This window comes from Lycorma delicatula, chromosome 4 (assembly GCF_047948215.1).
Source record: "Lycorma delicatula isolate Av1 chromosome 4, ASM4794821v1, whole genome shotgun sequence".
In the NCBI taxonomy this organism is placed as follows: Eukaryota; Metazoa; Arthropoda; class Insecta; order Hemiptera; family Fulgoridae; genus Lycorma; species Lycorma delicatula.
Window position 1 is genome coordinate 40,023,945 of NC_134458.1, and position 23,860 is coordinate 40,047,804.

Here is a 23,860-nt window from a genome sequence, read left to right on the forward strand (position 1 = left end):
CACGACCGATGAGAATCACATTATCCAGATAGACTAGGCATTCGTAGATTAAACCACGCAAAACTGAGACTACATTAGTCGTTCGAATGTTGCTGGTGCGTTCCGTAGTCCGAAAGGCATCATTGTGAGTTGCCACAAACCTCCTCCAATAGCAAATGCAGTTTTCTCTTTATCACTGGATGCATGCAGCTTGCCAGCGTGTCTAGAATGTCAGCGATTCGTGGTAGAGGAAAGCGTCCTTCGTAATGTCGTTCAGTATCTTGTAATGCATGCAAAAACGCAGTCCACCATTCTTTTTGACTAGAACAACAGGAGAGGATCGAAGACGGTCCGAATCTTCAGTGACTCCTTTATCTTCTACATCCTTCACCATCTTGTCGTGCGTTGGTTTATGGGAGCGGTGTGCCGATCCTAACCACCGGTGAGAGAAATGGATTCGTATGGGTTGAGCTTACAGACGTTGTGGTCTTTTCTGTTTATATTTCGCCGAACTCTGGTCTGAATGATTATGAACAATGCTTGGAGTATCTAGTCGGTGTGATTCAAACTCTTCAAAATGATCAACCTCTTCAAAATGATGTAATCGTGGGTGATGATCTTAATGCAAAGAACGTGACGTGGAGAGGACATATCACGGACCATAGAGAGCGGATTCTGAAGGGAGTATATAGCCGAGTTGGGTTTGGTGGTACTCAATAATGGGACTGCGCCTACCCTGGTGAGGGTAAATGGATGCTCGTTTGTGGATGTCACGTTTGTCTCGCCAAGGTTGTCAGAGGGATCTTGGAGGTGGAGGGTGCTCACGGAAAAGTCGCTGAGCGACCATTTCTTTTTCTTTGGTTTGAGATTGGGGACGGTGGATCTTATAGCGTGGCGGTTGACAACAGGAGATCATGTTTAAAAGAGCGCCTAGCTAGGCTTAAGAAGTTAGTGAAAGAGAGCCTTGGTCATCTGAAAAACGTCGCCCCCACCTACCTGACGAAGGTAGTATCAAAGGCAACAGAAGAGTCGCTGGACCATAGAAGTTCGCAAAGAAAGAATGTATATTGGTGGACTTCTCGGGTGGCGGAGGCGAGAAGGTGTTGTATTAGGGCCAGGAGACAGATACGGCCGGCCAGGAGAAGGGGGTATCGTGAGGACATCCTCTCATGCAGAAAGAAGCTGGCCAAAAAAAGGAGCGCTTACAGGAGTGAAATATTAGATAGTAAGAAAAGAAATTGGAGAGAGCCCCTGGACAGGTTGGAGGATGACTCCTGACGCCTCCCAAATTATTACTGTTAGATTTGGTAGGGCGTTACCCCTTCTTACCGAGGAGGTTCTTAGGAACCAAATTGATGTTTTATTCCCTAGAAGTGACCGGCTCATCTATAGAGAGTTAGCTGGAGTGGATATCCCTGCATTCACAATGGGCAAGCTGCAACAGGCAGCAGGGAGGCTGAAACCTAAAAAGAGTCCAGGCCTCGACCGGGTTAGTAACAAAGTTGTGGCTGCACGGTGGAAGTTTCTGCGGACCAAGTGCCGGCGGTCTTCAACCGAATACTCCTGGATGGTTTTTTGCAACCAGAATGGAAGGAGGCCAGGGTGGTTTTATTGAGGAAAGGTGGAGGAGAGGTAGGAGGGCCAGTCGGATACCGACCTCTTTTGTCTGTTGAGTTGTCTAAGCAAACTCTTCGAAAAGCTCTTGGCAGAGCGTCTCCGAGATGAAGTAGAACGGAAAGGAGGCCTTAGTGAATGTCAATATGCATTCAGGGGAGAGCAGACAACGGAGGATGCCATAGTTAGGGCGATGAGGATTGTTGATGAGGCCACAACGGGTTCTTGGAGGACGAGGCGCATCCCGTGCTGATGTTGGATGTCAAGAATACATTCAACTCACTGCCGTTCGGGTGCATCATGGATGAGTTGATTCGGAGAGATATCAGCCCGTATTTTGTGCGAGTGCTTCAGGACTATTTTGTTTGCAGGATGATAATCGGTCATGCAGAGGGTAAGGAGGTTACGACCAGTTTGGAGCACGGTGTCTCGCAGGGTTTGGTAATTGGACCGATCCTGTGGAACCTGTGGTTGAGGTATCCTGAGGGAGTTTCGGTTACCGGTTTTGCCGATGACGTCTCCATGTATTAGTCGCCAGAACAGAAGAGAAGATAATCAAGAAAGGTGAACGGGCCATTCTATTGTTCGATAGATGGTTTGCGGGTCACGGCCTTAGCCTCGCTGCAGAGAAAACGAAGCTGCTGGTGATGGCTGGGAGAAGGCTACTCTCCCCCATCAGGCTACAGGTAAGGGGGGTCGTTATCGAGCCGGTCAGTAGAGCCAAATACCTGGGAATTTGGCTTGACAGCCGGAAAGCTTTACAAGATCATGTCAGGGAGGCAGTCGACAAGGTAGGTAGAACAGTGTCGGCTGTCTCAAGGCTCATGAGCAAGGTTGGCGAGCCAAGCTCATCAAAGAGGAGGATGCTGGCGGCGGTGGCTCGGTCCGTTGTCTTGTGTGCTGTGCCAGTGTGGAAGAGGGCGTTGTGTACGAAAGTGGCCATTCGGAAGCTTGCGGGGCTGCAGCGCCGACTGACAATCGGTGTTGCTAGGGATTACCGAACGGTCTCTGCAGAGGTAGTTCTGGTGATCGCCTCACTCCCCCTATGGAGCTCTTGGCTGAAGAACGGGTGCGAAAAAGAAAAGGGATGACAAAGAGCATGGTCAGGAAGGAGACGACAGATTGCTGGCAGGAGAGATGGACTGGATCAGAGGTGGGTCTCTGGACGAAGATGTTAATGCCAGATATCAGGCCTTGGTTCAAACGGTAGCACGGGTAACTCACGTTTGAGGTAACACAATTTTTATCGGGACACGGTAGCTTTAATAGCTATCTATGCGGCAGAAGGAAACGGTCGTCTGAAAGCTACCAGTATTGTGGAGAGCGGCATACCGCAGAACATACTGTCTTCCAGTGCCCAAGGTGGGAAGAAGACAGGATGATGATGCGGACACGGTTGGAAGAGGTTACCGCAGATAATATAGTGGAGGTAATGCTTCATGGTGAGCGGAACTGATCAATAATCAGTAAGGTAACAGGGAACATCATCCGACAGAAGACCCTGGAAGAAGTGGAAGATGGGTGAGGGGTGTTAGCGTTAGGGCAGGGAGGACAGCTCCGTTCAGGAGGGGTGGGATGCTCCGGCGTCCCACCTTCAATGACTGAACGGGGACTCCTGGGGTTCTTAGGGGGGTAAATTACTCCACAAGGTGAATCATCCTTTTTACCAGCAGCCTCTTTTCCTTCCCTCTGACCCTTTCTTCCCCATTATAGTTATAGGTCTATGAGTATTGACCTCACCTGCTGGTTTCTCCGCACCGAGGATGTCGGTACCTCAACGATAGAGCCAAGGTGCGTTCTTGATAATATGCGATGAAAGACTGCCTACAGAACCGTTAGAAGGCTATCAGTCTGAACGGTGAATTACACATCATGTAAATCAAGTTTCCTAATTAACCTAATTATAAGTCGGTTTTCTATTTATACTACTTACGATAGTATATGTATAATTTTTTAAGTACGATTTAACATACAATTTTTAAAATTCTCGTGCGATTTACAATTATTTTTTTAACCGATTATTTTACTTTAATCAAACAATAACTACTCATGCGGTATTAATTTTTCCTTTGTATCTTAAAGAAAGATTTTTGATTTAAGGAAAAACGTAAAAGTTTTCGTTTCTCCGTTGTACAAACAGTATGTTTCCGTTTTAGGGTCTTCACTTATTATTTTAAACGATTTAAACAATTCTGTCGTAGAAAGGCACCGGTAGAAAATAGCTCGACTGGAGAGAGTATCCGTAAGAAAAATAAAGTAATGTACACAGTAAATCAAGAGAATTAATAAAAAATTGAAAAGTACAATGGCAAGGCGAATGTTAATACGATAGTATTTTATGTGAAAAGTACGACTATGCGTATTGTATATTCTCAAAGTTTAATTATTATAACTTTCACAGTCCGGCTGAAAAACTTATAACATCGATAAGTATTTATCTAGTTTGGATAACGAACTTGTAAGGATTCCTCTATATTTGTGCGATTTAAATTCGATGGAATTAGCCGGTGCTAAAATTAAACAGGTTTTAAGAAAAACTGATCTGGGCGAATTAGATAGATTTTAACAGTTTGTTTAAAAAGACGGTACTGAAACGGTTACTGTGCTCATGTTCAAAAGGCTGGATGTGAATATCAGGACAAAGACGGAATCTTTGACGAGTTCGTTATATTCATCGGTGATGAAAACGATTCTTCTGATTCTGCAATCGACAACGAGGTAGACGGCGGTGAAGAACCGACCGCAGAACATTTAAAAAGGTAAATAAAATAAACATTCATTATTACTAAAATGCTGTTTAGTAAATCATCCTAATGAATAAATAAATCGATCGAGAAATAAATTAATAATTCCACAGATAATTAACTTAACTATCTTGCTACAGGAGAAGGTTGCTGCCGTTTTTCTGACGAATACTTTTTTCCTTTTTTCAAAAGATAGTAGTAATACGACGGCCCCGCATAACTCTCCGGTTGTCTGATCGGAGCTAAGCATTTCTGACAGACGCACAGTTACAAACGGTATAAAGCTGTTTGTCATATGTTACTCGTACCACTTGTACGTGACATTTCTCAGCACGATTTTATTGTAGACCGGTAGTAGAAAAAGAATTTCAGTCGATCCTGATAAAGTTTTCTCTAAATTAATCGCCGAAGAAAAAAGTGAACGTTTTTAATTACAGACCGAAATTCGATAAACGCGGTATATTCCAAACTAGAGAAAAAAATAAATTGAAGAAAATAAATTTAAAAAAAATCATATTATCGGAACAGTCTTTTGATTCACTTTGTCAATAATGTTTTTCCTGGACAAAGACGGAACTTTAACCGTCGAACGACCTTCCTAACGACCTACTACTAGACGATATCAACAGCACATACTATCTAGGTAAAGGACACTTATACCCGATAATGCAATTTTTCTTCGATCCCCGTATGTAAACTGGAGTTTACGCCCTTATTCGAATGAGTAATTAAAATCGAAACTCGTTAATAGGTCGCCAAATTTCAAAGGAAATATATTTTTTCACGTCAGAACTTATTAAAATTCTTATAAATTTTTCCAGAGGTTTTTAACAAATTTATCTTTAAATTCGTTTGTTTTAAGGTATTTTTATCGTAAAATACGGCTTACATTTAATCTCATGAGAAAACCGATGATTGACGATAATATATATTCTTTTTTTTTACTTTCTTTCATTATAAAAAATTTCAGTACTTAGATTAGAGCGATTGCGTCTGGCCGTTTAAATCCAACACCAAAGTATTCGGTTTAAATTAAACGGCTTATAAAAGTTTTTATTAAAATTAAATTTTCAACTTTCTTGAAAAGTCGAAGATAACGAAAAACGTTACGCAGGACGATTTACTTCCTTCTTTATTACGTGTATTTAAGGCAGAGATGTATAAACGGATCCGTTCATTTCTACGCAAGATAACAGAGGAAAACGATAATGAATTAAAATCGTTTTAATTCCGATCTACCTCTATACTCTGTTTTCTATAATTTATTCAATACACTAAATGTATACTACATTATAATACTCTATAATAACTTATACTTTTACTCTGTAAGAAGCTTATTAAAATACTCCACTTTAAGCGCGTGAAAATCTAAAACGAACGTACTTCAATTTTTGAGATTATAATAGAGATAATTAATGTTAATGCGGGGTGCACCTTGTTTAGGAAAGAATCGTTCGGTTTCGTGCAGATTCGTTTGTAAAAGTACGTGACTCGCACCCACCGGGTTAGTCTAGCGGTGAACGGGTCTTCGCAAATCAGCTGATTTCGAAGTCGAGAGTTCCAACGTTCAAAAAAAGGCAGTTACTTTTATGCGGATTTGAATACTAGATCGAGGATACCGGTGTTCTTTGGCGGTCGGGTTTCAATTAACCACACATCTTAGAAACGGTCGACCTGAAACTGTACAAGACGACAGTCCACCTTCACTCATACATATCATCCTTATTCATCCTCTGATGTAATACCTGACGGTAACTCCCGGAAGCTAAACAGGAAAAAAAGGTACACGACACGCGACACAGAGATCGGAATGCAAACAGCAACATATACGAGGCTGACGTGCGGCGTATCGGACCGACGATCGTCTTTAGATTAAAGCTCTTTCGAAACAACTGATAGTTAGCTGTTTTAAAGAAAGAAATTCAGGAGGTTTCGGCATTTAATCGACTTCCTTTGACGACTCCCGATAGCTGCAAGATAGAAAAACTGTTGAATCTAGCCATTTGCTTTTTTATAAAATTATGAAATTTACATCGAATAATCTTAGCAAACGTACAACTTTACGATTATGCTCGATGAACATTTAAACGTTTACTGTACGTAAATATTCGTTAAAGATTATATTTTTGATAATAAAGATCTTAAATTATAACATTAAAGTATAAATTTATCTTATATTATTATAAAATAATAAACGGCAAAACTTACAGGTATTTCTTATTTTCATAAACGTCAGAAAGTCCTAATACATGCGGATGATCGATTAACTTCATTATTGCAATTTCCCGTTCGACCTGTAAATAAAAAAAGGAAATAAATTTATTATGTACAAGTTTCAGTTAAATTTTAATGAAAAATAGCGATAAATCTAGGTTTTTATCAAGATTAAAACGATACGGCTAAAGAAATTAATTAATGGAATAAAGAATCCTTTCTGAGCTATCCTGAAGTTCTTTAGTTCTATATCGACTGCTACGAAACGTTGTCAAGTTTGAACCTTAAAAAGCGGGTGCGAAAAGGTTTTTTAAATGTCTCCCGTTTACCCTCCCGGTTGGTCTAGCGGTGAACGCGTCTTTCCAAATCAGCTGATTCAGAATTCCGGAGTTCCAGCGTTCAAGTCCTAGTAAAGGCAGTTACGTTTATGCGGATTTGAATACCAGATCGTGGTTACCGGTGTTCTTTGGTGGTTGGGATTCAGTTAACCACACATCTCAGGAACGGTCGAACTGAGACTGTACAAGACTACACTTGATTTACACTCATACATATCACCCTCTGAAGTAATACTCTGACTGTGATTCCCGGAGGCTAAACAGAAAGAAAAAAAAATGTATTCCATTAACTAATAATAACTATAATTCTTTAACTATTCTGTTAACGAATTCTTCTCATTGTTCTCGCTGAATTCGGCTTTCAAAAAATAATCATACAGCTATTTTAATAAACCGAATAAAAAATGTGTCAAATAATTTAAATTAACCATTATTACGGTAAGAACATGGTAAAAAAACGCTAAATAAATATCAACAAAATATAAAAATTTGTTTGCAAAACTGAGAATAAATTGTATAAATTGAATTTCCACTTATCAACAATTTTAAAAATATATATCCGAGTACTTTCGAATTCAAATGTATAATAATATTTATATTATTTAAATATGATTATACATTTGAATTTGAATTAGCATCTTATGGGAAATCCCTGATGACGGAGTAACGGCTCCGAAAGTACTCGGATATATACTTTTAAAATTGTCGGTAAGTGGAACTTTATACATTTGTATTAATGCCGACGGTGCCAAACGGTTAGTAAATTAAATCTGAGAATAAATTACCAGATCCGTATTTCCATTGTCAAATCGTCATCGGTAAATACAAAGGAAATAATAAAAAATATATACAAAACGCAAATCGTTATTGATGGTAACGCATTTTTAATAATATTTTAATATTTATACACTAATTACTTACAGAAGATTATTCGTTCACGGTCTTTGTTAAATACTAATAATATTAGCGACCAAAATTACTTCTGTGCAGAAGATGTGAAAATAATTTACTGATTTTCGAAAATTTTACAGTCGATTCGCTGCTGCGGTAACAAATACCGAAGAGAAACAGCTGTTCAAATTGTCTTGCTACTAAAATATACGAAGAGTTATCCGACTCGTAACGGCTAAATACTGGACGCATTCATTTTAAATTCATAATGCAAATCGATATATATCAGCTGTACATAATCGAAATTAAACATACCTTGTTTTGTTTTCCAAATCGCCAAGTTCAAATCCAAAGTCAAATCGCATTCCGTTATACATAATTCAAGCACACAAAATTCCAAATTTTAATTACGTTTGCGTTTGCTTACGATCGTAGAATCAGTAATTATCGTGGTCTCAAATTCTCCGGCGCCAGTTCTTTGCTTTGAGTCCCTTTTTTACAAACCCATCCGCTCAACCTTCTGGTAAGTTTTTGGAAATATCTAGCTTTATAGTGTTCTTAAAGCTATAAACGTGTCTGGTACCGTTTTTGGAGTTTCTAGGGTGCCTAGAAATCCCACAAGAATTTTTAAGAAATTACACGTGGTTTTTTAGTAAATAACCTCTGCAATAACTATTCTATGTTAAAAATAAAAATAAAAACAAATTAATAAACAGAAAATGAATACTTTTGGAGAGTTTTAAAAAGGTCTATAAGATATTTGAATTCTAATAAGCTTACTACACATCGACCCCATATCATTACTCAAAAATTATTAAATAAATATAATCACTTTAAAATGTCATTTGTAATAGTTTTTCTACCGCAAAAAACATTAAGATTTATCTCGTCTAAACTTTTTTAACGTAGAAGATATTTACGTAGATTATATAGGTCTTTGCTATCGGTAGTAACTGAGAAGATCCTTACTTTATTCTATTCTATAAAAGGATAATGGAACAGGCGAGGCAGCCGGTTCACGTGAAGAATTTAAGTTGTACTGATGATGTTGTAAAGCTAACCTTTTTCTTTCAATTCGGACTGTCCACGACTAAATTGTACTAAATTTATTTTTCAATTTTTTTTTAAATAATGGTTTATCTTCTTGCAATACTTCCTAGTATTTTGTTTAATAATTTTTTTTCTTTCGGTTTTGGTTTTCTATTCCTGTTTATGTATAAATTAACTTTACATCTTCTGATTATAACTGCTTTAACCGTTTTAAAAATGCTCATCTAGTTATAGATTTTTTTTTCATTAACGATTCTTCAGATTTCTCATACTATTTTATTACACGCTATAGTTTCGGTCTTTAGTATTTAATAATTTGTTTAAATTGATTTCTAAAAGATAAATAATATTTTTATTTTTATTATTTTTACGTATAAATAAACTTAGTAAAGTTTGTAAATACACTTAATAAACTTTGTCTAGTTGTTTATACGTATAAATTAACTTTGTAAATACGCGAGTAACGTTTTCATCTTCCTGATAAATTTTTTTCGATAGAGTTAAAACAAAAGTATTAATCATACATTTTTTCAGAATAATGTAATCGAAAAAGTAATAATATATATACAAAAGAATCACTGGTACGTGATAACAATTGAAATTATTACGTCCATTTAATCGATTTTTGCTTTAATAGGAAACAAAGCAACTTGCAATTTAATTTTTGTTAATGAAATTTTATTAAAATAATAAGCTTGGATCTGATAATTATTTATTAGTAAACTTTTTTTCAGTAAAATCAAATAGACCTAAAGGCTTTTGAAATGCTGTTGGTCTATACGGGTAGACTATCGTGGTTTGTAAATAGATTTCATTATAAACTTTCCGTTATATGACAGTTAAATCCAGTATTGCTTATCCAATTTAATTATCGTTCAACAATAAATATCGAAAAGACGATTATTAAATTGAATGAAGAGATCATTTTCCAATACGGCGGACAATCTGATTTCACTTTTCCCTCAACAAATATTCTCCTTTCAGTATTGAAGATCAACCCTGTTATGTTTCGTTAATTTGAAACACGGTCTTTGATTTGATCTAAATTTGAAGACAATTCAATCAGCCCTTAATTATTAAAAAAAATTATGATAAACAAACCTAAAAAAACGACTGGCATGACAACCGATCACTTGGTCAGATATCACAAAATAACATGTTCATAGCTATCAAAGTTTTTCATATTTTTCTGTGTTAAATAAAGAACGAATCCCGGAAAAGATCGGTTTTCACCAAAGGTATTGTAATTACACTTCACCTTTGCAGTTTTTGTAATATCTACTACATTTTTTTGCCGATTAACGATTACAATACAGCGCGTTCGGAAAGCTGCTATGCATGGAACAATGGAAGTAAAATGAAGAAACTTTCTTAATTTTACTTTGTATTTTTATTTCATTATTTTACAGAAACGGATATTACAATGGCGACGAAATAAAAGGCGCACAAGCCGCTCGGCCGTCCCTGAAATTAGTGACGTCCGATATACAGCCAATTCTTATGGTTGTCACACGTAGTCGAATATCATTCGAGTTTCGGTCGGCTCAATATGCCGATGTGCAATAGTACGTTCGACTCGGTCAAGAGGACATTGGGAGTAGTACAAAAATAAGAGTACTGTCGTCGGAAATAACGTCATCCAAGAATGGCGGCTGTCGGCAATTTTTGATGACGTTAATGATCCAAGATGGCGGTAGTCGGCCATCTTAGATGACGTTTTTTCATCTATCTTAGTCCTATCATTGTGCTGTGATGCAACACGTCACGACTGGTAGAATTAAATAAATAATATTTACAGTGAAAAAAATTGGTCTGGCTAGGTTTCAAACCGGCAACGGTTGGTCAACTGGGTGGATGACTAACGACTTAAACTAATCGGCTACAGCTGCTCGCCAATATACCGGGTGAAATTTGTTCTACATAAGAATTTAATTTTAGTACCTCCTAAAGCCGCCACCGCCATCATGAAACGTCACAATCGCACTCCGTCACCAATCCGCAGCCTAGCGTCCTTCTCGCAACTTAAGAAGAAAAAATGTCATAAGTACGACCGTCCCGTCAATTTTTCGCACCGGGAGGTGGTGTGTGTGTGTGTGTGTGTGTGTGTGTGTGTGTGTGTGTGTGAATAAAGATTTAGACGTACCTCGAGGATGATCCTGGTCGTTGTGACGTCGACACAAGAGGCGACTTCTATAAACGCTCGTCATCGCCGGCGCAGTGGGTGGAACACCAGGAGGTGGTGTCTGCGTGTGTGTTCGCGTGCGTGCGTCAACGGAGCAGCACAGAAATGATCACTGTGCGAGTTTTGGCGCGCGACTGAAGGAACCGCTGGCCGAAGTGACCCGAGGTCTACTATTTATACCCGCTCGAACAAGGAAAAATTTAATTACTTTTTATTTTTTCCTTGTAAAACAGGAAATGCCAATTAACCGCACCAACTAGTTATTATTATTATTATTATTTTTTTTTTTTTTTTGGTAATAACATAATCATTTTGTAACATTTTTATCGTCAACCTTTAACAAAAAAAAAAAATGTTACATTTCCGGCCTTCAACGTCCCGCCAGTTTTTCGCGTCTACAAGCAGATAAGCAGTTAAACTAAATAATATTAGTTATCAGTTCACCCACATACAAAAAATTGCACGTACGTGCGCGTGTGTACGGTTTCGTATCAGCACAACAAACTACGTTGACGGTGTGAGTGTTGACGCGTAACAGACGCGAATAGCTGATGAATGCGAACTAACCTTACATTGTCGTTCCAACCAATTTTTGTAATCGCAGCAGTCTGTTTTGCTACATTATATAAAGCATTCACAACATCGCATCATTTCTTCACCAACTTTTGAACAGTAAACACAGTGTTATCTTAAAGTTTTAAAAAAATTATAAAGTGCGATTTCATCATCTTAAAATTAAAAAAAAAAATATTAAGTGTAGTTTCATCATCTTATCATTTCTTCCCCAGTTTGTGAACAGTGAACACAGCGTTATCTTAAAGTTTCATCATCTTAAAAAACGAGGTAAGTTTAAAAAAAACGTTATTTAAAAATTACCTACCCTTAAATATATCTAAATTTGACTGTATGTAATGATTAAATGACTTTCAAACAAACAAAATTAAAAAAAAATAAAATAAGTTATTTTACATCATTGATATATCTTAAAACGGAATCATATTTTTATATTTTTAGAGATCATAAAAAAAATGGTATCACCGGTAGTTATTAGTGCAATAAATAGTAATGTTATTCATCTATGGGACCTATCTGACTTTGATGAAGTATATCTTCATTCAACCCTTCTGTGGTACCAGAAGAACATCCTGAACTGTTTGAAGGAAGAAGGCAGACATTTTGACGGCAACATAAAATGGTAACTATAAAAATGTTTTATTTTTTTAAGTTACTGTTCTTTGTATGTGGTGATATTTGATATTAACAATTTATTTTTCAGCTATAAAGAAAAAAAGTCAATATGTATTTGCAAATGAACTAACATTAGTCTTTGTTTCTATAGGTACGCTGCTGTAAACGCTGAACTTATGAAACAGACATGTCTCGAAGATGGAGTAGAAATGACACTAACGAACCTATATTTATATGGAAAAACTAGAACAGTTATAGATTTGGATGACAAAACCGACGTCGTCAAAGGGTTATGGATAGCATCTGTTGAAAAATCAGACACTGACAAAGTTCATTAATAATGGTAGCGGATGGGAAATGAACAAAATCATTTAAATTTATTTAAATATTGTTTATTATTGCCCTCTAAATGCTACCTGTAGTACATTCGTAGCAACACAAAAACACTTACAAAAAAAAGGCGATAATTAATATAAAGAATCCGCATGATCAAAAATGTTTCCTCTGTTCCGTGTTAGCATACCGCCAATATCAACCCGCACGTAACAAGCGTCAGGTTTGGTATGCAAAGTACGATCATGAAATTTACATGGCCGGGATATCACATCCAGTAAAGGTAAAAGATATTGATCACTTCGAAGTGTTAAATCCCACAATAAGCATCAATATCTACGGCTATGAGGAAGATAACGATCGTGTGTACCCGGTGCGTGTTACCGAAAACCTCGATCGTACCCATTGCGTACACCTATTGCTGCTTGTAAAGGAGACGAGAGATAAACTCCATTACTGCGTTACAAATACCAAAGACGGTAAAAACGGGCTATCTTATCTCCTTTCGGGTCTCGCAAAGGCTCATTGCTGCAGTCAAAAATATTGTCCGCAGTGCTTTCACCGCTTCAGTTCATCAGATCCATTTGTTCAAATTTGTAAAATTTGAACAAAAATCTGCTGGAATATAAGTGACACGGTGAACAACAGATACGGTTGCCCGATGCCAGTAAAGAAAAGGAATGTGGGATGAAGTTTAGGGACTTCATGGTATCTTATTTGAAAAATGTAAAGAGATGTCCGGTCAAAAAATTCTGACAACATTGTATGACAAAGATCGTTTCGTATTACACTATACGAAACTTAACTTGTGCACCCGATCGAGAGTAAAACACATTCACAGAGTTCTGGAATTCTTCCAGTCGCCTTGGCTAAAACAGTACATCAAATTCAATACTGAAAAACGTGCACAAGCACAAAACAGTTTTGAAAAGTATGATATTGCTCGGTCGAGAGCTGTGAAAAACACAGCTTACGGTGACGCCTGAATTGGAAGAAGCCTTTGAGGACGGACTCCACCATGTTGAACGCTTACGCCTGAGGCAGTTAAATCTGCATCATTCCCGGTGAGCCACCAGTGAAGCCATGAGCTTCACTGGAAGCTGCTTTGCAGGGGTTGGAATGGTGCATGGAGTACAGGGAGGAAATAAAATTGCTGGCTGAGCAATTCGACCGGGCAATCAAGACTGGCTGCGATAAGGTCCTACGGTGACCTCGGGCAACCCGGACGAACCCTTAAGCGGTGGACAGTCCACTGATCAGAGTGCCTGGAGCCGTCATGACCGCCGCTTCCGGGGAGCCGTCTGTTTGACGCAGGAGGAAGCCCGGGAAAAAGTGGTGATCCTCTGACCTTAGTGTGCTGAGCGCAAGAGTTAGGTCCGCTAGGAATATATGCCAGCGTCGCCCCCTAACGAGGATTATCGTCGACGACGTGCGTGCTGAGCGTCTGCGGATCTACCAGCGCGCCCGTAACGAGTTTGTTCTTGCCATCAAGGAAGCCAAACTCAAGTTAGGGCAAGACTGCATGCGCGAGTTGCCCTGGCAGCTCGCAAAGTCTTCTTACCAGCCAAAGCCATTGCACGTAATGTTCAGTGTTGGATGCGGGTTTGGTTGTCGAGACCACACTTTAATATCTGTGGCAACTTACCAGGCGTTCCTGGATAATCTGTTTCCAAATCCTCCGGAGGGTGAAGCAGAAGTCGGCGTCAGGGCGAGTGACACCATTCCCTGGCGTGTGGGCTGGCTGTTGATCCCGTAGATATAGACCGAGTGGGTTTCTCGAATGGCACTGAAAAAGACACCGGGGATTGACCAACTTGACCCGGATATATTTTACCGTCTGCTGCCTGTCATAAGAGAACCGCTTGGCAGGCTGTTCTCGGGGTGCCTTAGCTGGGGCTCCTTTCCGGCTTGCTAGAAGGTGGCTTTGGTGAGGGTGCTGTTAAAATCAGGAAAGAATCCTAGTGAGGTCAGTAGTTATCGACCCATCAGCCTCTTGCCGATTATCGGTTAGTTGCTGGAAAGGCTGGTTGTGGAACGGCTATGGGAAAACATCGATATGAACTGTTTTCTAAATTGAGGCCAATCCATTCATAAAAGGGGTTGGCACCGAGAATTGCATCTTAAATGCTCTTGCCGAGGTGGAAAGTGCCGACTGTAAATATGTTTTGGCAATCGTTATTGACATAGAGGCAGCATTTCTTTTCTTTTGTTGGAGTTCTGTCCTCTATGAGTTGGAAAGCCGCAATGTTTTCGTAGCCCTGCAGGCCGTAGTACGTTATTTGTCTAATCGTAAGGCTGTGTTTAAAGATGCGCACCTAGCTGTGGAAAAATCCGTCACCAGGGGAAGCCCGCAGGGTTCCGTTCTCGGTCCCCTGCTGTAGAACCTGGTGTTTGACGGGTTTCTGGGATTGACATTCTTAGAAGGGGTCACGGCCCAGTCTTTCGCCGATGACTGTCTCCTTTAATTTCGTGGTCACGACCACAGCTGGAAAATCGAGCGCAAGTGGCCTTGTCGACCGCGGAAGGCTGGATGGACATTCAAAATTTAAAGATTTCTGTGCCAAGACGAAGTTTATGCTTCTCAAGTGTGCAGACAAATTTTCATTCAGTCGAAATCCCATATTAAGTATAAAGGCTGTGTAATCAGCCGAGTTAGAGTTCTGTTTTATGAGAAGTTGCTGTTTAGCAACCACATTAAGCAAGTAGCTGCGGACGCCGTCTCAGTGATGCACAAATTTTGAAGGATTGCTCGGAAAGACTATGGGTTGTCGTGCCGTCAAATGAACACGGTGTACGGAGGTGTCTTTGAAACCATGACCCTTTACGCGGCGCCCGTTTGGGCAGCCATGTAAAAACTGCGAAGAGGTCGGAAGGCCGAGATATTTGGGATGCGGTTTCGAGCCGGGCCAGTACCGGAGCGGAACGGTGATCACAATGCACCGGATATAAATTTCGTTCAGTTGCCCATCTCCCGTCTGCGGAGAAGGCTGCAGAACCTCGTGATGGATGCATTGCAGCTGGAATGGCAAACCATGACTAAGGGAAGATCCTTGTATAAATTTATACAGGATCTGGGGGGATGGTATGCCTCGAGCTCGTTTTTAAGGGCAACGGGTGCCCAGGTGCTCGCCAACCATGTTAATTTAAACCAATATCTGTTTCGGTTCCGCCTGGCAGCTGATGAGCTGTGCGTCTGCGGGGAGGTCCAGTCAAATGAACACCTGATGTTTGACTGCTCTGCTCTTGGAGGGGGCCAGAGACCGAGCCACCCTGGAACTTTAGAGGTCAAGGGGAAAATTGGTCTCTCACAAGCGACGAGTCAATGTGGCGACAGCCGCATTGTAGGACCGTGTGGGAGTTCCTTGATGCGGTTGTTTTGTTCAACCGACATCAGTAGTTTACCTAAGGGAAAAGACTCCTACCGCATTGCTGTGGGAAGCTAATCTAGAGATATGAATGGCTGACCTCCAACTAATTAAGGCTCCAAGCGCTTTAATATGGTGGACAGGTACTTGCTGGCATTCAGCGACCTAGGCGTGGCAACGAATTTCTGTCTCGACGAAATAAATTTTAATTTATGAATGTCATATGTTTTTAGTAGTTGACGGGGCGCGCCTACCCATTTTAGCAAATATATGATAAATGAGCGGTTGGGACGCGTAAAGCGGTTGGTAGTGTATGGCACCGCACTTAGTCCACTCACGTTGTTCGGTAAGCTCTAGGAGGTATTTAGGATACTGGTCGTTAAACTGTTCGAGGCTCAGTAGCTGTTTGGGGCACAGAAATTTAGTCGTATGCTTTAGGGTGGCCGAATGTGGTGGTGGCGGGAGAATTTCAAGCAAACCAAATAACCTAATATGTTACGAACGGGATGCGCTTGATATTCTTTGAGAACGGCTGTCGTTTTCAGGAGTCGCTTTTAAATGTCATCGGGTCACCTACAGTCATTTGATTATACCTGATAGATGTTCTAAGTTACTGAAATTATCGCTCAACATCTAACAAAACTGCGACAGCATAGTTAAACTATTCAAAATATTACGTAGTATTAATCGCACTGTTTGTGAAATTATATACAAGTTTCTCGCTTTAGTCGAAAACATTTTGAAGTATTAAATTCAATTTAAAAGTTAACAGTAAATTTTAGTGTCAGTATCTATTCGATTCTCTTACATCTCGATTTTATTTTACCAAATCGTGCGACAAAGAAGTGAAGCATAAGTTAGAGTTTTTAAAAATATTTGTGACGAACGGATCAAAGAATAAATGAATATGCAGGCGAAGACATGTGGGAGCCTCTGGGCCAAACGGGCCTCTGCGTTTTTATCGTTAAAGTATATTGAGTGTACACGAATACGGAAAAATATGTTTTATAGAATAATTCAGATTCAACGAAATATTATCCTATTTTGAATAGAATATTTATAATATTATATTTTGAAAGTATACTACATACGTTAAAATTGTTATGAATATAATAATTATTTTTTATTTTCTGCTAAGAACACTGTGAGAGAACGCATCAGCAGTACGATACGTTTTGACAAGGTTATACCGAAATGCGTAAAAATATAATAAAAGAATGAAGCTAAGAAAGCTAAACAGTAATCACCATAGAAATAATACTAACGTATTTACTTCATATAGATCATAATAAAACGCAGAGCAGATTTAATATTAAAAACTTATATATTAAAATTCAAATGGATTTTTGTACATAGAATTTTGTGACATAGAAAATGTATTATGAAATTTTGTAATGACTTGTTTTTAAACTGTACATACATTATTTCTCGCTTATGTCGTACTTTATCGTTAACCTATCCGACCGAGCTTTAAACTCACCGAACCAAATCTTCTGAGCAAAGCTTAAGTAAAGGGAGAAGAGCGATTATCAGCGCGATAGGAGGGCGATTAGATGCGCGTGTGTATGTGTGAACAAGCGCGTATATGAGTTTTATTACGAGAGGTAAAAGGCGAACGACTGACACCGATGTTAGTATTACTGGAAAACAAAGCGGTGAGATCATATATTCTTTCCGTTAAATTAGTCGTAGAATATCGAATGTTTTTTCACATGTAAGTACGGAAGATATAGTAGAAAAAAGAAATAAAGATTTCATTCCTTTTTTTAATATATGTTAAAAGACTGCGTAGTTCTACGTACTACAAAATGTAGTAGTATCTTGTCTGTTAAGACAACAAAAAAACCTTTCATTCCTCTACTTACAGAAAATAAACGTCACGTTGACCCGTATCCGGTACAAATCGCTCGCGACAAGAAAGCATAATTTCACCGTGTTTAGACAGTTTGTACAGCTGAACTCGGGTTATTAAAACGAGCGCAGCTTGTTATTCTTTTACTTTATCGTTCCGTCGGAAATTAAGCACTATCGGCAACATAACACGGGACCAGAAAGTCTGTGACGGTGTTACAATTCTTGTTCTGACGTTGTTGTTTTTCATTTAAGGCTTTTTCATTTAATTCTATTTCTCTAAAAAATTTTTACTCGTTTCCATCCGAAGTATTAACATCATTCCCGTCGGAAAGCGAACGTTCGTTTTCCTCCTTCACAAACTATAGCTACATTATCAAAATATTTATCTCCGTTGCCTGAATATTCATAAGTAAAATTTTATATACGGTATTATATTGTTATAACCTTACATTAAAAAACCGTACTCCGAAATTGTCAAAGCGATGACACGTTACCGTCCGCCTTAAGATAGCGTGTAGTTATTAATGACCTTCTTGCGATATTTATATAATGCTACCACCACTGACGGTTTACTTTTTAATCGCCTACATTCGAATACATACGTTGTATGTAACGTATGCGATCGTACGTTCACATAGATTTAATCATATATGTTAGTCACTAATCGCGCTTGAGGTTATTACTCGACAAAAAAGTAATAAAGGATTTGAAACATAACTAGCGTGTATTAAATCTTCTTTTAAATCGGAGAAGAATTTGCCTGGTTATTAGAAGAAGTTATCAGGCTACAAGAAGGAATTTATTAGCAGTTGTTACAAACGGTTTACTTATTTGAGATCGAGCAGAAGACGAACAGTTGAAGAGGATGAAAAATTTGAACGGCTTTCTACCGTAAAACGTTTCGTCGACTTTCGGTGAATTGTTAGAATAAGCGGCACCTTTTAAGTTTGATGTCGCTCGATTTTGATTGAAAACTAAAGACTGTAACGTCATGACAAAATTTCTGCCACGGCTGAAAACAGGTCGTCGTCAGTTTCTTGGATCAATCATTTAAGACTGACAGAACGTCGTAACGGGGATGAGGAGACACATGAGTGTGAGTGTACGTACGGTAAGGATTCCAAAGTTCAATGATTGTCTTCGTGACCGTAAAAAGCACAACAAAGTTTCTGGAAGCGGGTGCCTGTATTAGAAATTCAACAAACAAGAAGGACATTGAACATATCAGAAGTTCGTATAAATACATCTGCGCCGGTTACAAGTAAACTAGAAACCAGATTAACGCAGTGTAATGTGAAATGATACATTATTATTTTTTTTTTTTTGAGGTTTTACGGGGCATCGACTACTTTGGTCATTAACCCCCTTCCACATCAAAAAAAAAGAAAAAGGTATTTCTTTCCCATCCAATAAAATCACTAGCGACGTAGTCAGAGGTGGTAAGGGTGTAAAGGGTCCTTGGTATCCGGAAGTGTCACAGGTTATATAAATATGTATATATAATATATATATATGTATGTATATATATAAAATTATATGTAGTAGTGGAGATTTGCCGGTTGAAGCACAAATTTTAATGAACTGTGAGCCTCTATCACTGTGTTACCTGAGTTTGAAGTGAATTCAAATCAATCGAATGAATAAAATTACAAAAATAATAGAATTAAATTTACGTTAAATAAAATAAAATAATATTAAATAAATTTGTTTTAAAAATCTGTGTTTGATAAGAATCTCTGTTTAATAATAATGGGCTTCCGTTGGGGACTGCATGTGAGGCTAGAGTGGTGAGGTGATACGAGCATCTCGTGCGAGGCTAGAACAATCATCACCATCAAATGGTAAGAAACGGGGTGCCTCTGGGACGCTGTTTTGGGAGGTAAAATGGGGTGCTCCTATAATATCTCTGTAAACAATCGTCCGATTTTCAAAATTCAAACGTGTTTGTTAGTAGGTTGAAGGCTAACTTTTGCACGCATCAACCGATCTAACTGATCACGGTTATTCCGAAATGTTGTTATATGTTCGCAACCGATCTTCCAGTTTTCAAAATCCAAGCTGGATATCTGCTAGTAAAATATAAAATCATACAAAATCACGATGGAACCAAACCAGAACAAAAAGAACAACTTTTTTTCGGCAGTCGTGTTTTTTAATTTTTAATATTTATCTCTTTTTTAGATTTCGTTCCTATCTTACGACTATAATCATGTGTCTTTTAAGAGACTCGCTTTAAAAATTATTATCGGACGTGAATAAATCATTTCTTCGGTCGCTAAAAAACACAAACGTTGTGAGACGAGAAATATTATTAGCGGTGCGATCAGAAAGTGCGACGGAGAAACTTTACGGAGTTGTTTGTTTTAACGCCAGCAAAAGCGACTGCAGTAAACCACTGTAGTATCTGAAACGTACACCTTTGTATATGTATTGATATAAAGTTCTCTACTCCGAATAAAAAAACGATCCCGTATTAAAATCATTCCTGAAAGTAGTTTTACGATTAAAAATTATCGTTAGACATCAGAGAAATATAATTACCTATACACCCTATTTTAGAAAAGCAGCTATTCCCTATTTATTTTCGATTAGCAAATAAATTTAAAAAATGACACGGTGAAAAAATGTGTTTCTGTTAACAGTGCTGTTTACGTTGTTTCTTTTGTAGATGAAGTTGAAGGAAAACACGTTGCTTATATAGAATTATTTTCTAATTACCGACACTTTTTACTAACTTATATGCTGATAGAAACAAAATATTCTATTTGTGAACGGAATGCTGGAATTGAAAAATTCTTTCAAAAAAAATTAATCCGAACTTTCTGTTAAAATATTTCATCTACAGTTTGTAAGTAGAAATTACCAACGGCAAAGATTTTCTCGCGACCTTACTTTTTCAAGTCACCCCGAATATTAACCAGAATAATGGGAAACAATCGTGTATTGTTACTTCAAATGATAAATAAAAATTCATATTTATTAAGTTTGATTAAATTTATTGATTATAATTTTATCGGTTAGGAATTACCATAAAAAATTTCATCGCTTTCTTACGGTCGGTTTCGTAGCGATCACGGTTATAGAAAAATTGTTGGTTTATTCCAACAAAAAAAAAGTTCATCAATTTTCAAAAACTTTTTTAACAGTTGGATTACGACAAAACTAATCACTACTTTATATTAAATCGATGCGTTTTAAGATAACTTAAAAAATAAAATGCGTCACCTAAAACGGTAATATGAAAAGTCTTTAAGCATATCAGATTATTTGAGTCCCAAGAAATTCTTTCTTACCTTAAAGACTAATATCACCTATTTGATTCGTTAAAACGTTTTCTTATTTCTTTACAGATAGCCCGAGAATTGAATTTTGACATGTCAGCATCGACATGAAGCCTCTGCAGTCGATGTTTCTCAAAGTTAACCGATTTGTGTAGCGGTTATATTCGAAAAAAGTGATTTTTTCCGAGAATTTTATCGGAATTACGGTCCTTAGATGCTATATAAAAGACATTGAATATACTACTTGATAATAAACGTATTAATTTTTTTTTTTTTAATCGTACTAAGCGCTTCTAAAAAATTCAGCATTGAAATTTTTCGATACGGTCAACAGTAAGAACAAAAAGGTAAAGAAAGAGATCCTTTTAGTACGGTGTTACATGACTTTTAAGAGGCCTTAAGATGAATATAAGAAAAAAGGCAGGGGTAACGACTGTCTTCCCCGTACATATTTCTTGAAATAGGCCGATATAGGAAAGTCTAGGTGGTCAGATGTGTATTAAGAGATCCAGCGTTAGATAATAAGATAATAAAGAGATAAGTAGAAGGTAAAAACCGTAAAGAACGACAAATATTTAATTAAATATAACAGATAAGAGAAGATGAAGGCTGAAATAGATATGTTGAAGTTACAGAATTACCAACGAAGAAAAAGGAATAGAGATTAGTCAGCCGAGTGATTACCTTTAAAAAAATTTTAAATTTTATTGTTTCTCTAAAAATACGTTCTATCTTAACTGCGGATTTACATTATCGATTTTACTGATCTACTTACGATAAATTTCTTAAAAGCGATTTCAATAAATTACTGAAATTCGTTCGAGTAAGAGATCCGTAGTAAATACTATATTTTCCTTAACTATGTTTATTACAGATTTATTTGTAAAAAATCTGTAATTTACGACTGAATTTCTGACAATCCTAAGTTATGAAAATATAAATTTGACAGATAATTTGATATATAGATAATAACAGTTTGATAAGATGAAAGAATAAAAGTTTTTTCTCGGCCAAAATTTTTGGTTGTAGTATACGAGGTCATTATTCGACAGAAATAATCTTCTCACGTAAAAGAAGTTTGTCTTCTAACTACGTAGTAAAAACTCTTTTCGGTATTCTCAATAATGAACATTTTATCCATCTATTACACCGCTTTCACGTACCTTTTTTTAATCTCGGTAAGAATGTATTTGATGTATATATTTTTAAAGTTATGTAATTAGGAATGCTATTAAAATAAAGATTAAAAAACGTAACCCAGTAACGAACCCTGTACCACAAATAAGAGAAAAAATGTGAAAATTTACGATAAAGACTGATTTTTTCTTCTTTAACTAAATTAATAATACGTTGTCATAAGTTTTGTATTACATAATACTTTAATAAATACGAATCTATTTTTGCAGCTTTAATCCGCTGAAAGATCAACGGGTAAAACAAATAAAATTTAATTATCGATCGGCAAAGGAAAGAATAAGTCGCAATCGGAGCCGATATAATTTTTTAAAACACATCGGAAAAAATACAATAGATCTCAATTTACGCACTTCTGTTTAAATAGTTCCATTAACGACCGACTTAAAGTGACGAGAAACGTGTATTTTTGTATTTTAAAGTTGTGGAAAAATACGATTTTTGTCCAGTTATTTGGTAAATGCGACTTGCGAGCTCCATAAGTTCGAACAAAAAGCATTCAAAATATATCTATTAAATAGAAGAGTAAAAAATGTATTTTTATCTTAACCATTTTTTTAAATACCTAAAATCACCAAAATAATGGAAAAAGCAAATTAATTCAAATTAATGACAGAAATTCATAAATATAGTCCTCCTAAAAAATAGTCATATTTGTTTTTTAAAAAAATTAATAACCTTGTACAGATTCTAAAATTTATTTATACCATAGAGAGAGAGAGAGAGAGTGAAAGGGACAGCGAATATAAATGTATCAATACATTCACGACGAGGTAACGTAAGGCGGAATAAAATACGCGATTTTATAAGGTAAAAAAGACCCCTAAACCCATCGTAAAATAGGCTAGAAGATGTTTGAAAGCAACCCTAATATTTCTATAATTTGGCAACAAAATATTACCAAACACGGGACTACGCAGTGTTGCTAAATCCCACAGGCAACTCAACAGAATATTTTAAATGAATCTGTTTTTTCCTAAATCTTTCACACTTTTCAGACTGCCTGTTCAAAATAATACACAACAAAATTTTTAATTATTCTTGTAAACTTATTTACGATTGTTAAAAAAATTGGTTTTCGATGTGCAAGTAGGAATAGAGGTATGAATTTTCTCAAACCAAAGCAAGAATGGGGGACCAGAACTAAAATTTACGACGGTAAATGTAAAATATGATACTTTCATACACCTTTATATACAGTACAAATTTACTCGGTGACATGTTATCAAATGTTACGAAAAATTATCTTTTTTCGACTGCGACAAACTAATATTTCTTGGATTCATATTAGACTTATAACACCGAAATAGAATTATAAAAATTATTTTAATAATTCCGATGTAAAAACATTATCTCAGTGATAAAAGAAAGGAGGTGTACATACAAAAAATGAATATTTTGATCTTCACTGCGGACCGCGGCTGGAATGTGCTACCAAGGTTAATAATGTAACCGCAAAATCTTATTGGATCGCTCCATTTTTACAGATTCCGTCATTTTCTACCGGTTATGGTCTGCAGATGGCATATTTAGAAAAAAGACTTCATACAGATATAAGTAAAGGTTCAGTCGTTCGCGAATAAACATATTTCAATTTTTCAGATTTATCGCATCATTTTTATACGAGTAAAAA

The 23,860-nt window shown here is 37.2% G+C and overlaps 1 protein-coding gene across 3 annotated transcripts in view; it reads right to left on the minus strand.

The window, feature by feature from the left end:
- The window catches only part of sff (BRSK family serine/threonine-protein kinase sugar-free frosting), a 276,362-nt gene that overhangs the window by 118,539 nt on the left and 133,963 nt on the right, over positions 1 to 23,860 (minus strand). For all 3 annotated transcript variants that reach the window (XM_075362769.1, XM_075362768.1, XM_075362771.1), the window contains exon 3: positions 6,546 to 6,631. In XM_075362769.1, the coding sequence (XP_075218884.1) occupies positions 6,546 to 6,631 (86 nt within the window). The remainder of the gene's footprint in view (positions 1 to 6,545; positions 6,632 to 23,860) is intronic.